Source organism: Mycteria americana, chromosome Z (genome assembly GCF_035582795.1).
Source record: "Mycteria americana isolate JAX WOST 10 ecotype Jacksonville Zoo and Gardens chromosome Z, USCA_MyAme_1.0, whole genome shotgun sequence".
In the NCBI taxonomy this organism is placed as follows: Eukaryota; Metazoa; Chordata; class Aves; order Ciconiiformes; family Ciconiidae; genus Mycteria; species Mycteria americana.
The window spans coordinates 20,261,095-20,278,634 of NC_134396.1; the positions used below are offsets into that span (position 1 = coordinate 20,261,095).

The following is a 17,540-nucleotide window of genomic DNA, read 5'->3' on the forward strand; positions in this document are numbered from 1 at the left end:
AATTTCTTTTTTCTAAAGAAAAAAACCTCTAGGTCTGCTGTTTAAAAATCAACCATTTTTTTCATTAACTGGTCCCTTCCAACCCAAACCATTCTATGGTTCTATAGAATAGAATAGACTATTTCAGTTGGAAGGAACCTACAACGATCATCTAGCCCAACTGCCTGACCAATGCAGTGCTGACCAAAAGTTAAAGCATGTTATTAAGAACATTGTCCAAATGCCCCTTAAACACTGACAGGCTTGGGGCATCAACCACCTCTCTAGGAAGCCTGTTCCAGCCTGTTCCTTACCACCCTCTTGGTAAAGAAATGTTTCCTCAGGTCCAGTCTAAACTTCCCCTGGCACAGCTTTGAACCATTCCCACGTGTCCTATCACTGAATCCCAAGGAGAAGAGATCAGCACCTCCCTCTCCACTTCCCCTCCTCAGGAAGCTGTGGAGAGCAATGAGGTCATCCCTCAGCCTGCTTTTCTCCAACCTAGGCAAGCCCAGAGTCCTTAGCCGCTTGTAGGACATTCTTTCCAGCCCTTTCACCAGCTTTGTTGCCCTCCCCTGGACACATTCAGGGACCTTCACATCCTTCTTAAATTGTGGGGCCCAGACTGCACACAAATAAATAAAATGTTGTTTTGGCACAGTGAGTTCCAGGGAACTGAGCATAAAAAGGTGATGCCAGATTGGCTCAAACATACCACTTCTATTCCTGTCAGAAGAGTTGATATTTCATCACATTTATCTTTTCTGTGAGCAAAGACAAAATGAAGGGGGTGATTTCACAGGCCTGGTGTCAAAACTATCAGTAGGGTTCTTGAAAACCTGTAAGCTATTATTCAGTATTGTGGGGGAAAACTGGTGGAGAAGATTCTGAACTTTGAGAGAGTGTTCTTTTTCTGACACATCCTGGTACTTAACAGCATTCTGAATGTAAGAAAGAAGAAGAAATGCTAAAGGTGAGAAATCATATATATGAAAATTCTTTACCATCCAAGCTCTGACCTCATCAAAAGTTTCATGTGATCTGAATTTTAGGGGGTAGATGATTCCACTGACACCACTAATCTCATTTTGACATTTTACAATTAAGCAGACTTGCAAGTGATTTGAAATTAGGAAAAAAATAATCGGTGGATGTAACCAAAAACCAAACCCACTATTAAATACTTACAGAAAAAAAAATCCACTTCTTTTCTGCACTTTGGTCTTAATACAATTGACCAGTTCCTTTTGATTTAGATATATAAAGTTTTGTAATTGCTTTCTATAACAATACCATAAAGGTCATCCATTTAATGTCAAGCTGTAAATTATTTGTGTATTTTAATGGAAAAATTAGAAGTGTAACTTACAAGTCTGTGTTGATAATAGCCAATTAAACTTGTTTGTTTAATTGGGATTGCAAGTGTAACAGGTTTTAAGAGTATCTTATTTATACCTTTATTATTTGTGATTTATGATAGATACAACACATATAGTTGTATTATAAGTCCACAACAAGAATTATCATAACACAAATAATAATACTATATAATAGGCAGCCAGGATTCTACTACAGCATGGAGCAAATCCCTGTGAGAGGGGTGGTTCAGGGAAAAGTGCTTTAGATGAAGCTTGTGATGATGAAATGAAAGAACTGCTGAAGTCTTACAGTGCTATGGACTCTGTACTTCCTGTTGAGACTATGGAAGTTACAGGTATGTTGGTTTCATAATGTAAATCATAGGATTACTCTGTAACCTTAAGGAAAAACTGTACATCGGAATACTGCTGATTTGTGGAGCTGCATATTGCCTGGCACTGATATTTTTAACTCTATTAACTACTGAATTTTATTTATTTATTTATTTATTTATTTTCAGAAAAATAGGATACTGAGTTTTTTTTTTTCCTGAGAGAATGAGTTATAAGGACCTATTTGGCTCTTCAGATTTTTTTTTGTTATCCATATTTCCCTTCACAGGAATGTTGTGGTTTTGAAAGTGGTAGCTTTAAAGACTTATTTCCTTATGCTACCTAAATTTGATCTGATTTGCATATACAAGATATTTTTTTATAATGTGATCCGCCATTGCATCTTTGTAACCTATATTAGCTAATCTAACCTATTATGCTCCTGCAAATTAATTTTAAATTCTATTTGGTTTTTCTTAATTGCGGAGAGAGGGAATATCCTTCTAGGTCAAGAAGGTCAAAACATCATTGTTGTGACTACTGTAAAAATGATGATGCAGCTTTGGAGCCACAACATGAGAAATACAGTGCAGTAAGTATAGATAATACAGTTTTGTTAAACTGCTTCATAGTGTAGTATGACACTATGCATTCACTGACTGAATAACATAAAAATACCATTTAAATAATTAAACCTTTAGAATGTATGTAAAAAAGAGCATCGTTCAGGGGCTTACAGTATATAACTGTGGTTTATAGTATGTAAGTGTGTATATTATCACTTCTCTCTGTTCATGATTCGTGTGCACTTACATTTATTGTGCAAACAGTAGTCAATACTTGTATACATTTCCTATTGCCTATATGAATAGAAAAAAGGTCAGGAATCCTGAGGCTTTTCATTACATTTCCAAAATGGCTCTTTGAAGGAGTAATGATTTTTCTTCATGACAAAGTATTTAGAGATTGTTTAATCATAATTTAAAAAGCTAGGAAGATTTTTGCATAAGATGTATGTTAGGAGAGCTCTTGCTGATATCTGTAGGCTATGTCTGCATTGTCCAGGTGATGCTGTCATGGTGAAATTCACAGTCTAATCCCTGCATCTCTCAGAGGTGGGACTCTGAGCATGGTCTGGTTTGGATTTTACCTGCTACACCACTTAGACATTCACAAGTCTATGGGGCCTGATGAGATCCACCCGAGAGTAGAGAAGGAACTGGCAGAAGTGCTCACCAAGCCCCTTTCCATCCAGCAGTCCTGGCTAACTGGGGAGGTCCCAGTTGACTGGAGATTAGCAAATGTGACACCCATCTACAAGAAGGGCCGCAAGGAGGACCTGGGGAACTACAGGCCTGTCAGCCTGACCTCGGTGCCGGGGAAGCTGATGGAGCAGATCATCCTGAGTGCCATCACACGGCATGTAGAGGATAACCAAGGGATCAAGCCCAGCCGGCATGGGTTTAGGAAAGGCAGGTCCTGCTTGACCAACCTGATGTCCTTCTATGACAAGGTGGCCCGCCTAATGGATGAGGGGAAGGCTGTGGATGTTGTCTATCTAGACTTCAGTAAAGCCTTTGACACTGTTTCCCACAGCATTCTCCTGGAGAAACTGGCTGCTCATGGCTTGGACGGGTGTACTCTTCGCTGGGTAAAGGACTGGCTGGATGGCCGGGCCCAAAGAGTGATCGTGAATGGAGTTTACTCCAGTTGGCGGCCGGTCACAAGTGGTGTTCCCCAGCGCTCTGTGTTGGGGCCAGTCCTGTTTAATATCTTTATCAATGATCTGGACGAAGGGATCGAGTGCACCCTCAGTAAGTTTGCAGACGACACCAAGTTGTGCGGCAGTGTTGATCTGCTTGAGGGAAGAAAGGCTCTACAGAGGGATCTGGACAGGCTGGATCGATGGGCTGGGGGCAGTTGTGTGAGGTTCAACAAGGCTAAGTCCTGCACTTGGGTCACAGCAACCCCATGCAACGCTACAGGCTTGGGGAAGAGTGGCTGGAAAGCTGCCTGGCAGAAAAGGACCTGGGGGTGTTGGTTAACAGCCGCCTGAATGTGAGGCAGCATATGTACCCAGGTGGCCAAGAAAGCCAATGGCATCCTGGCTTGTATCAGAAATAGTGTGGCCAGCAGGACTGGGGAAGTGATCGTCTCCCTGTACTCGGCACTGCTGAGGTCGCACCTCAAATACTGTGTTCAGTTTTGGGCCCCTCACTACAAGAGAGACATTGAGGTGCTGGAGCGTGTCCAGAGAAGGGCAACGAAGCTGGTGAAGGGTCTGGAGCAGAAGTCTTATGAGGAGCGGCTGAGGGAACTGGGGTTGTTTAGCCTGGAGAAAAGGAGGCTGAGGGGAGACCTTATTGCTCTCTACAACTACCTGAAAGGAGGTTGTAGAGAGGTGGGGGTCAGTCTCTTCTCCCAAGTAACAAGTGATAGGATGAGAGGAAATGGCCTGAAGTTGCACCAGGGGAGGTTTAGACTGGATATTAGGAAATTTTACTTCACTGAAAGGGTTGTGAAGCATTGGAACAGGCTGCCCAGGGAAGTGGTTGAGTCGCCATCCCTGGAAGTATTTAAAGGACGTTTGGATGAGGTGCTTAGGGACATGGTGTAGTGGTGGTCTTGGCAGTGTTAGGTTTATGGTTGGACTTGATGATCTTAAAGGTCTTTTCCAACCTATACGATTCTGTGATTCTGTGAATGCCTGGGCAAAACCAAGCTGTGACAGCCCCTTGCAGAGCATACCCTTGGCACTATGTTCATGTATCCTACCAGTGACCCCATTGCCCTTACACAGAAATTCCCTGTCTGGAATGACTTGAGTCCACCAATATTTATCCTGCAGGCCGTGCATCATGGCCTGTGTTTTATATGGTGCACTTGGCTCTACTTCTTACTTTCATTTTTGGTTTTGTTAACAGGAGTCTGTGGCTGCTATAAAAGATACAGAAGAGAAACAAAAAGAACTGTTGCTACTTGAATTGAGAACTTCCAAAGATGCAGGTAGACGTAAATTCAAGTTGTTTCACTTTTTTTGGGAGAGTAAATATCTTTGGTAACATAATTGTTTTTAAAATAGTATTGCACGTAATATATTTGAATATCTCCTCTGGAAAATATTGCTTCAGAGAATAAGATTTTAATAACAGCTCCCAGGTAAGTGTACTTCCTGAAGTACTTCCAGTTTACATAAGAATGAATATGATGACAAAAAAGGGAAGCATGCCACTTGGAGGCATGTGTTTCAAGTCGACCTAAGCATATAAAAAGGGATCGTTGGATAGGAATGCACACTGTTGGCAACATTATTCAGTTACAAGTACATGAGCCCCTCCATGATCAAGAAGAGCTATGTCTGTATGTAAAGTAACATGCAGCATTTTCATTCTAGTGCGGCTGGACTTTCAGGAGCCTAAAATAATTTATGAGGGAAAAAAGAGAAATCTTTAAGGCAGACACTGTGGATGATGGGCAGTTTCAGAAATGCTGGTGCCTGGAGGTGTAATTTGTTTTAGGCTATCAAATCTCAGTTCAGATTAATCTCAAGAGCCTACTAAGTGACACTGACTTCCTAGGAGATCACAGTGCTGGTGCTGTGTAGCAGTTTGAGTCTATTGTGTCTGTGCCATGACTGTTCAAATGGCAAAGCTTGCTGCAGGAATGGCTTTGACCAAAGTCTCTCTCCCCAGCTGCCCTTGCCATCTAAGCAGGGCTGTTTACTTTGGAGCAGCTCATGCCCATGAAACAGTTTTGTTTCCTGACAGAAAGGAGGTTTTTTTTTTTTAATTTGTTTTCCTGAATATAGGGTGGAGCTTTCAAATTATATTTAAAATGTATCAATTTATCCCTTTAAAAATGAATGTGAAATATGGAATTATGCAGATTTATAGCTTCCAACTCAAATTTACGGCGTATGATCTGTTAATTAAAATCTATATGTTTTCTTGAAAAATGTTTGACAAACAGGTAGATGATACAATAGGCAGAAGCCTATAGACAGAGATTGGTGCAATTTCAAAGCAAAAATAAAACTATCAGACTTTTCCTGTTTAGGGGTATGAGAGAAATGAACATGGTGATCTGTTACCACTACTGACAAAAGCATTAATAATCTAGCACCTCTTAAACTAAATCATAGTTATTACTTGAGAAGAGGCACGAGATTGAACAAGAACATAGAAGTACATTGACAAATTTATAACATAGAATAAAATCCTCAAGGTATATACATGTAATACAACCTATGGGAAATAATAGATTCAAATTCCCTATTAAGCTGCCTTAATAAGAGCAATATTTTCATATTTTTCTATTTTAATAAGTAAGTAAATACTGGTAGATACTATGAAACAGGTTTGGGGAAATATTTTCTAAATGCCATTTTTAATCCTGTAATTTCCCATTTTTCATGATTATGGAAAGCTTGTATTTCCTGTTTTAGAATTTCAGGAATTAGATTGCATGTTATTATCTATTATCCCAGTGGTATCTACTGGTCGTGGTTTCTGAGCTCTCCCTTATGTTATATGGCTATGAGATAGGGCATATAAGGAATAATTTATAATTGCTCTTCTTATTTTAGAAAAATATAGCTAACAAAAAGGGACAACTTATAATTAATTTTATTTTATAATATGGATCTGAAACTGTGTAAAACTACAATGCATCTGTTTTTACCATTATATATAATTTGGAACAGTCTAAACTCATTAAAGTATTTTATAATACTTCAAACATAAAGGTTTTAGCCACTTTCTTAAGATCGTGTAACTTCTGCAGGTAGCCTCACATATAATTGTCATGTTACATAGCGCCTTGCAACACAAAGAACTTCAAAATTTCAGTGCTTATTATAGGACAGTTCTTTAATCTGTCCTGTTCTCTGAGTAATTTCCTAGGCAAGGCACTTGCACTTCAAAATTTTCCAGTACTAGGGCTATTTCCTTTTAAGTTAAACTTGTAATTAATTCTTTCTATGAAGAATTTCATTAAAAGTACTCTACTTGTAAAGAGCTATCAGTATGGATGACAATATAAGGTACTGCTGTAACAATATTTTCATACTTTGGCTGTGTATTTGCTACATTAAAAATGTTAGTAACTGTAATTATTTTCTACTGCTTATTGCCATCATCATTTTGATTATATCAAAATATTGGACAGATGTGTATCTCCAAAGACTGTCTCAGATGCAAGATACTTTGAATGAAATGCTTGCAGAACAGAAAACAGAAAGGGATACCCTTGCTAAAAAATACAGGTAAGTAGAATACAAGGATTGTATTTATAGGAAGCTATTCTTCATAGCAATAGTGATAGAGATTGTTAAAAGGGTAGTATACAGTAGTGTGAAAGTACAACTGGTTTTCATTCAGATTTTGCAGAAGCGTGATCCATATTGGCGTCAGTTACCTCCAGTAAGAGTTTACATCAAGGAAGAACTTCAGGGTTTAGCTAACGCATACTAATCAGTTACTGCACACACAGTGAGCATTGAAATTAGGTAGTGAACATACAAAAGGTGTGGAAAAATACCTAAGCAGAATTAGGAAATGGAGGTACTGAGCAATTGGATTACTTTTGCAGCGTCATGGAGGAAAGCAGTAGCAACTCAGACACTATTTTTAGTGTCCCTGCCTCTGGTTTTGTTTCTTTAGCACCCTAGATTGGGAGTGTTCAACCAACAGCCACAAGAGCTGTTTAGAGCTATGGCTTGAAGCATGCTTGCAGGCATTCCTTTTTTGTGAGGGCATCTCAAATGTGAGCTGGGAGTGCTTACTGCAGTATGACTATGTGAATTGTCAGCTTCCTGCTGCTAACTCTCACAAGGCCTCTTTTTACTTCCTTCTAAGAGAGACTGCCTGAATGCTGATCCTGTGGTGAGTGCTTAGCTAACAATGTAGCATCACATTCAGTGGATGTTTCTAGGCCATCTGATGAGGATGTCTACATATTGTTTGTGTGAGCAGTATTCGTTTGGTCATGTAAAAGCAACAGTGTACAGCTTTCAGGTAGTTCTGTGGCAAAACATACAGGCTGGTTGAGCAAAGAGAGTGAAACATTTCGCCATCTATAAAATGTAAGATACATAGATTACGCAAATAATAAAAAAAAAAGAGAGGGTTTTATGTGAAGAGAAGTTAGGGTTCCAAATCATCCTTGTGAACAGACTAATGACTGACTTAAGAAACAAGAACAGTAAAATTAATATCTATACAAACTTATCTGCCTTCTAAAATTGAGAGTGAAACTGTGTTCCATACCAAAGTGATAAATATTTCTGGGTATTGCAGATACCCTGCAGCTCATGCAACACCTGTCCATCAACAGTAATGAGCTACATGCCAAATTACATCAAATTTCCCTTTTTTTATTTATATGGTGAACATTTTATTTTTAACTAATTAGCATATAAGCTTTTGTCACATGATCCATAAATGTACAGAAGATCAGGAGGTATCATCACATTTTCCATCTTTCTGTTGTTCAGTTAGTTGGCCCAGGGAGAGATACTACTAACACTTTTCCATTTCTATCTGTTTCTTTGAAGATATTAAGATCTATCTCTCACCTAAGAAAAATGAGCAAAAAAAAAAGCATCATATTTGTTAGTGACTGTACATTAGTTTGCCTTTGTCATTTTAGTCATGCTACCTTTACCTCTTCAGCTGCGGATTCTTCTGTACCTGTATAGCAATAAAGCAACAAAACTTCCCTGAAGAAACACTGCTAGAAAAGTCTGTGGAGCCTCACTGGCCTGTGGAGGAGCGCGTAGTTATCAAGGCTTGCTCATATCAGTGATCAACTATATGATGATATGTTGGTCATATCATGGATTCTAAACACATATGATAGCAAGCAATATCATAGTACAGACACCAATACCGTCATGCTGTGGTTTGGCTGTCCTTGTTCTGCACCAACTAGTCTTGCTGTACCTCTGTCCTGATCCCCTCAATGGTCTCTCTGTTCCACAGCTGGGATGATGTTACTTGCATGGCACCTCTGCTGTGGGTGGAGTTAAAAGCAAACCATGCTGCTATTCCTTTTTCCAGTACCACACCTTGTGGTACTCTCCTGTCTTCCTGCCATGGTGCCAGAGTGGTAGTGCAATCACTTGTCCCATGAGAGGGGATTAGGAGAAAAGAGTATTATTCTGGACTGGTTGCTTTTGTGCCTAAGGAATTGGGGAAAATAAGGAATTCCCTTCCAGCAGGAAGGAGGTAAAGTCCCCCAAGGAAGGAGTCTCACAGGGAGACCAGCTCAGCTAGGGAGCAAGGTCTGATGAAGGGAGAGACATTCCCAAGCTAACATACAACATTCTAAACTGCTCTGTCCTCTTTTCTAAATGGTCATGTGGTATTATTACAGTTGTGGCTTCACAAAATGTTTTGTTGTGTACACCATAAAAAATTTCTGATAGTATCATCCTTCAGTAGCTCATCCTGAGCTCATTTTAAAAGGCTCTAAATTAGAGCTGCAGAGGCATTGAATTCAATGAACTATTGTGATTTGTGGTGGTAAAAAAGCAGCCAGTGATAATACAGACCCAGTTTTGATTCTGTGAATTAGGAGTGGCATAGGAGGACAAGGCTATTACTGAAGTTTTGATTCTTTGCATCGTACTTCTTGATGGGATTCTGCAATTTGTTGTGCATAAGCCTGGGATTTGAACTGTAAATTTTATACATGATAAAAAGATTGTTCAAATTTTAGGTGTTGGTAGAGTCCTTTGAAACATGTTAGTGTTCTTAGTGGGTTACATCTATTAAACTGTTTTTATTTCATGTTTACAGTAACTCTGGTGTCCTTATTATTACTTTTTTATAATTTTCTATAGGGCTTCAGTGGAATCTTTTAAAAAAGGAGCACTGAGGAAACAATTAGTTAACCTTGCTTCTAGGCAAAAGAGTCTGTTGACTGTTGCCCAAAACCAGGAAGAATTAGTCCAGAAAATACAAAATTACAGAAGAACAAAGCAAGTGTTCAGTGCATCACGTTCAGAGAAGCAAATCTCAAACTTATTTATTTCCCGTGGAAATGATAAAAGACAAAGTTTAACTGCTGATGAAATCATGTGTCCTGATGTAGTTACATTTAGTATGGGGCTTGGTGCCAGCATGCTTAATGGAAACAGAGCAGAAGCACATCTCTCTTTAGAAAATAGATTTTCAGCTCAGGAATGCAGCCAACATCCACACATCTGCTTGGATGAGACAGGAGCAAATAACGAAGCAATTAGAAGCAAAGAGGCTTCTGATCATGCTTTGGCATCTGAAAACAGGGTAAGAGAATATCACTTCAACAACATGTCAAAGCTGACAAATGCTGTAGAAGTGGTGACATTGTCTTCAGAACCTACTGTTTCCACTGCTAAAACAAAGTGCTCACAGCAAAAATACATTGATTGTGTAGCAGTTGCAGAACAAGGAAACAAGTATTTAAATCCCACTTCAGCGACCAGTGCATTAAATATTGTAGAACCCCGAAGCGCTGTTGTCAATAACAATGTCTGTCAGCCAGGCAGTGACTGCCAGCAGGTTCTTACAGATGGGGATCTACACAGATATGTAAATAAGAAAGAAGCTTTCCAGCAGCAGCAGCGGCAGGAGCAGCAAGTAATTTTGTCAACATCTGCAAAGAACATTCCTAATACTCTCCAGCAAATGATCTTTTGGAGTAGTCAGAACTCATTTAATGCCAACTTGGTGCTTACAAATCTTACCTCAAGTACAGATCCAGTAAACCTCAGTGAGAAACCTTCCCAGAGCTGTAGTACTCAGGAATGTGAACAAAAACAAGTGAGATATGGAAGAAAAAATAGGAGAAAGCTTCAATTGATAGATCTACTTGAATTGGGAAGGATTAAGCCTGGAGAAGATGTTTTAGAATTCAAACTGCAGGTAACTGTTGAGATATAATAATGTTAATATTAGCATATAATGAAAAAGAAAAACCCACTAAAATGGGGTAACAGCAGTTCTCATGGTTTAGTCTACATCTTCAGCGCTTAGTATTGAAAATTTCTATTCATTGGTTACAGATAATCCTTTATGAGTTTTAAAGGAAAATGCTATGGATGATGTCTTCTGTCATCCCATAATTTTAACACTCAGAATATTGCATATGTAAAATTTGTGTTTACCTTTGCATTATCAGTTTGTTAACATTTCCTATTGCTAGAACAAGAATGGGATCATTGGTTGGTCTACATTGTGTAATACCTGATTTTCATATTGGAAGGAGCGGGAATGTTAAGGTTTTTATGACTTAATGTGATTCTTGGAAGCAACTATCAAGTCCCTCAAGTAAAGAAATGTGACATCAAGGATTTCATAGTGCTGTGATAGACACAAATGTATGCAAAATTACTTGCTTATATACCAGCTGGTTCTATAGTTTACAGTCTGGTATGAAATATATTTGGAAAAAAAAAAAGAAAAATAAACCTTTTTTAATTACAAAAACATGTCCCTGTGCCTCCAAATACGAGCAGATTTGCAAGGCAGTTGCCAGAGGCCTGGCTTGGTATTGAGCAAATGATGGAATTATTGACTGAATTTCCAGCTGCAAGCTAGTTAATTTCCAGGGCAACATACTGATTAAAACGTGAAAGGTTCTCTTCAGCCAGCTCACCAGGTGTAGTTAATGTAGAAAAGACTCCTTTTTCTGCACCTATAGTCTGCTCGGGAATGCTTTTCTTGAGACCAGCCATTTTGTGTGGTCTTGTGTTTTGTAACATAAGGCAGTGTGAGTAAGTCACAAGCCTTTACATTGGGCCATGTCATAGGTATATACACGTGCTTCTTTTCTTTAAAGGATGTGTAATGTTCCCCTGAACCTCCAGGTGGCTAAATGGAAGGATGAAGAATTCAGTATGCTTACTGTCATTTCTCAATATTTTTATCTGTGATACCAGCTTGATGCATGTGCATCTTAAGAAATTATAACCCTGTATTGAAATGTTGATGTTTGGAGCATAGAGAAGTCAATGATTTTTACTAGAATGAAAATGATGCTCATTTATGTCTTGGAAGACAGTGCTACAGAGATCGAAGTTTAGAAGCCAGTGCCTATTGCGTTGCAAAGAGGAGATGGTCAGTAAAGTTTCCTTCTTTATCATTATGGAGGTGTACTTGATAGCAACATACAGCTAGTACATAGTCCTTACTTAAGGTTAGCTTTGGGCAGGCAGAATGCAGTTTTTGAATCCTGTAGACCTAAGCTATGAAACTGAGAACTGGATTGAGTGTTTGTCAAAATATTTGGGTTAAACATCTTAATTTAGATTCTTATAGACACCCCAAGCTGGTGGATGTGTTAGGAGGAGGTTCAATATTTGCTGGTGGATCATTCTCTTACTCTGATTGTTTAACCTCATGCATGCTAAGCAACCTTACTAAGTTCTAACATAGTTTACCAACAGCTAATTTTTGCATTATTTAGCTGTGTTGCATTATTTGCATTATTTAGCTAAATGAGACCAATATAACAAAACCATAATTTACTGAACTGTAAACAGCTATAAGCCATGCTTCTGGAGGTGCATATATGTTTGCAGAACTGGGCTGCATTAGTATTATCAAAGAGGCAGTAACAATAAATTATTTTATACTTAATTTTGCATAAGATAAGGCTGCCAGGTTCCTCCTAAAACATGTAAGTGATGTCCCTTGGCGTAAGTGAAGTTTTTATGCAAGTATGTTTCATCTTTGAATCATTGCTGGAATTTCACTGACATGCATTTGTTCTACACACATAAGACGGATTGCATTTGAGTAATAGTTTCTTGGTGCACAGACTTGCCTCTTGTGAGTTCCTGAGTTCACTGTTGCAAATGAATTTATTCACAGCTTTGTTATGTCTAAGAGGAACTGAGATGCAAATATAGTTCAAATAAACACACATAAGGAGATTTGTCCTCTGACAGTGGTGTCTGTGTGGCCAAAACATCTTATTCTGGTGGAATAAATCCTCTTATTTTACATACTGCAGTTTATGATACTGGCATTAAATTCTTTAACTTTTTTCAGAGAAAAAGAGAATTAGCTGCAACTTTTCAGCTATATTGTTCTTCAGCACTTTTTCATGTTTTAAGGATGTTAATTCAGATTTGTTAATTTATGAGTTGAGAATTATATCTTAATTTATCTTTTTTAGGAATTTAGTCATAAAGCCACACTCCTAAACAGTGGCAAGATCAGAACCAGTAAGAGACAAGTACTTCAGAATCCAGTTCAGTGGGTTAAAGACCTACTAGGAAGTGATATTTCTGTGACGTGGAAGTACGTGTGGAATAAGGTAGGTCTGATTTTACTCCCCAAAATAGCAATAATAAATGGCAATAACAAATTTCACGAATCTGGATCTCCTTACTGTTCTTAAAGCAAAAGAGGGTATAAGCCTAAATTTTAAAAAGTCTTTTTACTCTAAATGAATAAGCGGCAAAGAAATAACTACATAGTGGTAGCTGTATAGTGATGAACTAGTCACAAGTGTTGAGAGAATGTGGAATGCCCGCTCTGTAAGCTATCAGTGCTTTTAAAGAGTAGTTTTAAAGATGATTAAGAGATTGACAGAAAAAGCTGAAAGGTGGTTAGAATAAAAAGGAGCAAGCTTATTGAAATGTCAGGGTGTCAAGGACAAATGTTGCAAAAATACTGGTAGAGTTTAGAGGGCTTTGCAGATGAGTTGTATTAAGCTTTTATAATTTAGAATTCAAATTAGCAGAATTTCTGCTGGATCTTGACAGGCACAGGTTAGACTGTTAAGTGCATAAACTCAGTTCTGTAAGAAAAGTGAAATTTTTACACCTATCAGAAAAAACACTAATTAAAATGACCAGTTATCCATTCAGATTTGTTTGTACAGGTTACATATCTTGGGACACAGTTGTCAAAATTTCTTGTTGAAGAAGTGTCAGTTTCCAGTGACACAGAATTACCATCAAAAGAAAGAGAACCTTTGGGTATGTACCACTTAAAATCTAATATTCACCATGACTGAAAGCAGCAGAAAATTATTTCTAAAGAGCTTAAACTCCAAAATTCCTCTGTTGCTTTCTGATTTTTTTCAGGGCTACATGCTTATCACAGATCTTGGGCTTGAAAAATAGTGCCAGAACTTACACATGATCTGTAAAGAAGTACATTTATTTTCTTCCATAAATTGGTTGTGTGATGAGAATAATTACTAATGACTTGGTTGCTATGTAAAAAAAAATTATGTAAAATTTTACGTTAAAAATTTTTAATATATAAAGTGAAGTTTTTAATAGGCTAATTTAATACTTTTCTGTTGGCAACTCAGATACACTGTAGCATAAATTTTAATCACATGTACATCTTAAAACCACATTAGTCTGTGTTGGTGGAAATCCCAGTATGCCCAAGCAACAGTAATAACTAGGGGGATATTTCATTCTCTAAAAATAAACAGTCATAAGAAAAAGAGTGCATTGATATCACAAAATGACATTGAACAATTTTTTCAGAACTGCCCGTCAGACTTAAGAACTTCAGCCTAATTTTGATAAGTAATGTATTCCCAGGGAAACCCAAGTTCCTTTGACAGCTGGTTGCACGTGGAGTCCAAAAAGCTTTTGGGCTTTTGTGATTCGTTCTGTTAATTTGATGAGACAGTGCACCTCACGTGAACTGAGATACCAGGCTTGGTCTGTTCTTAACTTACTAGAAGTAAATTAAAAGGTAATAATTTAAAATAACTAATTTCATATTCAGACTACCATGTTCTACTGGTATTTGCTTCAGGCTAAGAGCATCCAGATGATGAGTTTACATTGCCCTTCTTCAGTAACTTAAGTTTATTCCAGGTGTAAGTGACTTAAAAATTGATTCAGTCTCCTAACTTTTTAATAGGCTTTTGAATATTTCACTAGTTCTTGTAAATTATTCCTCTCATGGAAAATTTATGATAAACATTGTAACTTCTAAAACAGAGAAACCCATTTATTCAAAAAATACTCTTGACAAACACAAATCAGCCTGAAGACCAGTGGTTTTTTTCCCCTGTTTTTCACAAATAGGCCTGGGTAATCTGGGAAAGAGTATTTAAACAAGTTTTTTTGTCATGTGTAATTTGAGATTACAGTAATGCCTAACCATTAGCCCTAGGTGAGAAACTGACGAAGGGAAAGCCAAAGTGTTCTCACTTTCAGTTCTGTTTCAGATATTATATGGCCAGATACATAGTAGGAAATTAAACAGTGCCTTAAATTGTTCCAGAAGAGGATAACCTGCACTGCTGTATTGTGAGAACAGTTGCGGGCATTGGGCAGCTCCCACACGGCTTCCAGACCTGGTTCAGGAGTTAGCTTGTTCCAAGGGCTGTTCCCAACGGGCACTTTGCCTGCAGCCAGCCTGCTCGAAAGCACAGGAAAGTTTGCTGGTATAGATATGAGTTATTCTGTGCCACTTGCCTGGGGACATTCCCATTCCCTCTTTTATCTTTCTAATGTACTTACAGCCTGTGTGTGTTTTATAGCAGAAGTTTATCCTGCTTTTCTAAAGAATCAATCTTCTTTTTTTCTTTCTGTATTAATGAATTGAATTTTTTTCTATGCATCCCAGAGCATGATTAAAAAAGAAGACTGGGGCCTGATAATTTGAGCATTTTTGGAGGAGAATGCTATTATTTTAAATACCCCTCCCCCACAGTTCTTCCAGCTTCCCATATCTTAGCTCAATGTTCATTGAGCTACTTGTATGAAGAGGATGGGGAAGTGGGAAGAAAATTATATAGGCAGTGGCTGTATTTAGCCATCTTTTAACAGAAAGAAGCAGCTACCACTGAACTTCGTATGGAGCCCAATTTAGGAAGCATGTCCTAAGAACCCCTACCAAATCCAGGTCCCTAGGCAAGACAGGTGAAGAATTTGCTGTTCTGCGGCTGCCAGCATAAGAAATGTCCCAGCTTTTCAGCTTGGTTGAGATTAAGGGGCTTCCAGGTTTGTATAGCAGCAGAATTTTAGGTACCTGAGGAATGTTAACACAAAAAAATTGAAGAGCCTGTGAAGTAAAGCAGTCCCAGACCAATGCAGGTATTTAACAGAAGCTTTAAAGACTGCAATTTTCGAATTAGTCATCTAAAGCCTAACTAAATTTCACTTTATGTCCCTTCTTTGAGTCTGAGCCTTTAGTGTCTTTTAGGATCACGCTAACAGAAAGAAGGAATTACTGTACTCAAGTCTGAGTGAGAACTAAACGTTAAGAAAATAAACAGTATTTTTAGACTATCTGTATGTAGGAAAGCAGAAGAAACAAGTGATTGTATGGCTTGGAATTTACTCCTCTGTGCTTTCTGATACATGTAATGATGACATAATGTTTACTAAAAATGACCAAGAATAACAAGGATTCAGAAGCAGATGTCAGCTGAAGAGCAGATGTCAGTTGCAGAGCAGATGTTGGTGTTAGATATTTCACACTGAAATTCCAGCAAAGTGGCTTAAAATAAAAGCGTATCCAGTTGTTACAGTAAGCGTGATATGTACATTAACTTTGTAGATCGCTATTTCAGGAAGATGGTCTTTGGAAAACAGCATGACTAGTGCAATTCTTGTGCTCTGGCAATCCCTTACTGCCTTTAATAACCATTAGCCACCTGTAAAGATAGAACAACTCTTGCTCACCTTTAGTTATGAAAGACCCCAAAGCTGTGTGGAATAAAGAGTGTTTTCAAGGGAATCCAGATGATTTCTTAGTGTTACTTCAGGTATCAAGCATAAAATGAGCGGCTGAACTCAGTAAGGTTGCATGAAAGCAAATGAGAATAGTTTTGCTTTGATCATATGTGATATCATATATTTCTGTTTTCCTTGAGACAAGCAGTGAAACACATATATTTAGTAAGCTACTTTTCATGTTAAATTTCATGTTAAATCTAATGCAATTTTGCCAAGGAAGACATATATTTTTAAAAAAAGAGAATGCCTCAATCACCTTACAGCAGCTACGGCTGGGCTGGTAAAGGAGCAGAGGAAAGTCTGCCCTTCCATGTGTTAGGCAGCGTAAGGCTAAGCAAAAATTTCAACACTTACCTTTAAGAAAAACAAAAAGCATAACTGCTCTGTGCATTAAACCATTAAACCACCAGTGTTAATCGATACTGTTTATCCTCAGAACAAGGTTGTCTTGATCTTTCTATGCTCTCAGGAAAGAATTTTAATACAAGGGACCCCAGCAACCACAACCAGCACCATCAGAGTCCTGGTACTGTCTCCATTGCTCAGCCTCTTGGGAGTTTTGATGTGAGCAATATGCAGCCAAAAACCCCATCGTTGCCACAAACAGAAGTTGTGAAAACATTGCTGTGCGCTGAAAGAGAAGCAGCTGTTACCAGGGAATTTAAGAGTAAGATTTTTTTTAACTGCCTAAAAATCCTAATGGTGGGTGCAAGGGCTATACAACAGATACAAAAGGAAAAAGAAAGTAGGTGATGTGGAATTGATTTGTGTGGGGGAGGGAAAGAGTGCTGGGGAAAAATGATGACTCTGTTGATGGGTTGGATTGATCTAAATGATCCAATAATGAAGTTTTTCAGAGCTCAGTATGTTTGACTCTCCTGTGTCCAAATCAGAAACATTTTGTTATTTTGATGTAGTTAACAAAATAACTCCATATCATTTGACGTACTCAGTTAAATATTTCCACAAAATAATAGCATAGACAAATGTCTTCTGGATTTAGATGGAGAAACATGATACAAAAGCATTGCTGAATGATCTCATGTAATCTAATTTAAAGAGAAAAGTGTAAATGTTCCTGAAGATGCTCTGATCTTTGTGGACTTGACTGAGCTTGTAACTTTGTGTTTTCAGGATTACATTTTTATGTTGATTGCACATTA

The 17,540-nt window shown here is 38.1% G+C and overlaps 1 protein-coding gene across 1 annotated transcript in view; it reads left to right on the forward strand.

The window, feature by feature from the left end:
* ANKRD31 (ankyrin repeat domain 31) overlaps nt 1–17,540 on the forward strand; it is a 73,441-nt gene that overhangs the window by 45,191 nt on the left and 10,710 nt on the right. Inside the window, exons 19-26 of the mRNA XM_075526747.1 lie at nt 1,534–1,693; nt 2,159–2,262; nt 4,598–4,676; nt 6,837–6,933; nt 9,514–10,576; nt 12,834–12,974; nt 13,545–13,641; nt 16,847–17,044. Coding sequence (XP_075382862.1) covers nt 1,534–1,693; nt 2,159–2,262; nt 4,598–4,676; nt 6,837–6,933; nt 9,514–10,576; nt 12,834–12,974; nt 13,545–13,641; nt 16,847–17,044 — 1,939 coding nt within the window. The remainder of the gene's footprint in view (nt 1–1,533; nt 1,694–2,158; nt 2,263–4,597; nt 4,677–6,836; nt 6,934–9,513; nt 10,577–12,833; nt 12,975–13,544; nt 13,642–16,846; nt 17,045–17,540) is intronic.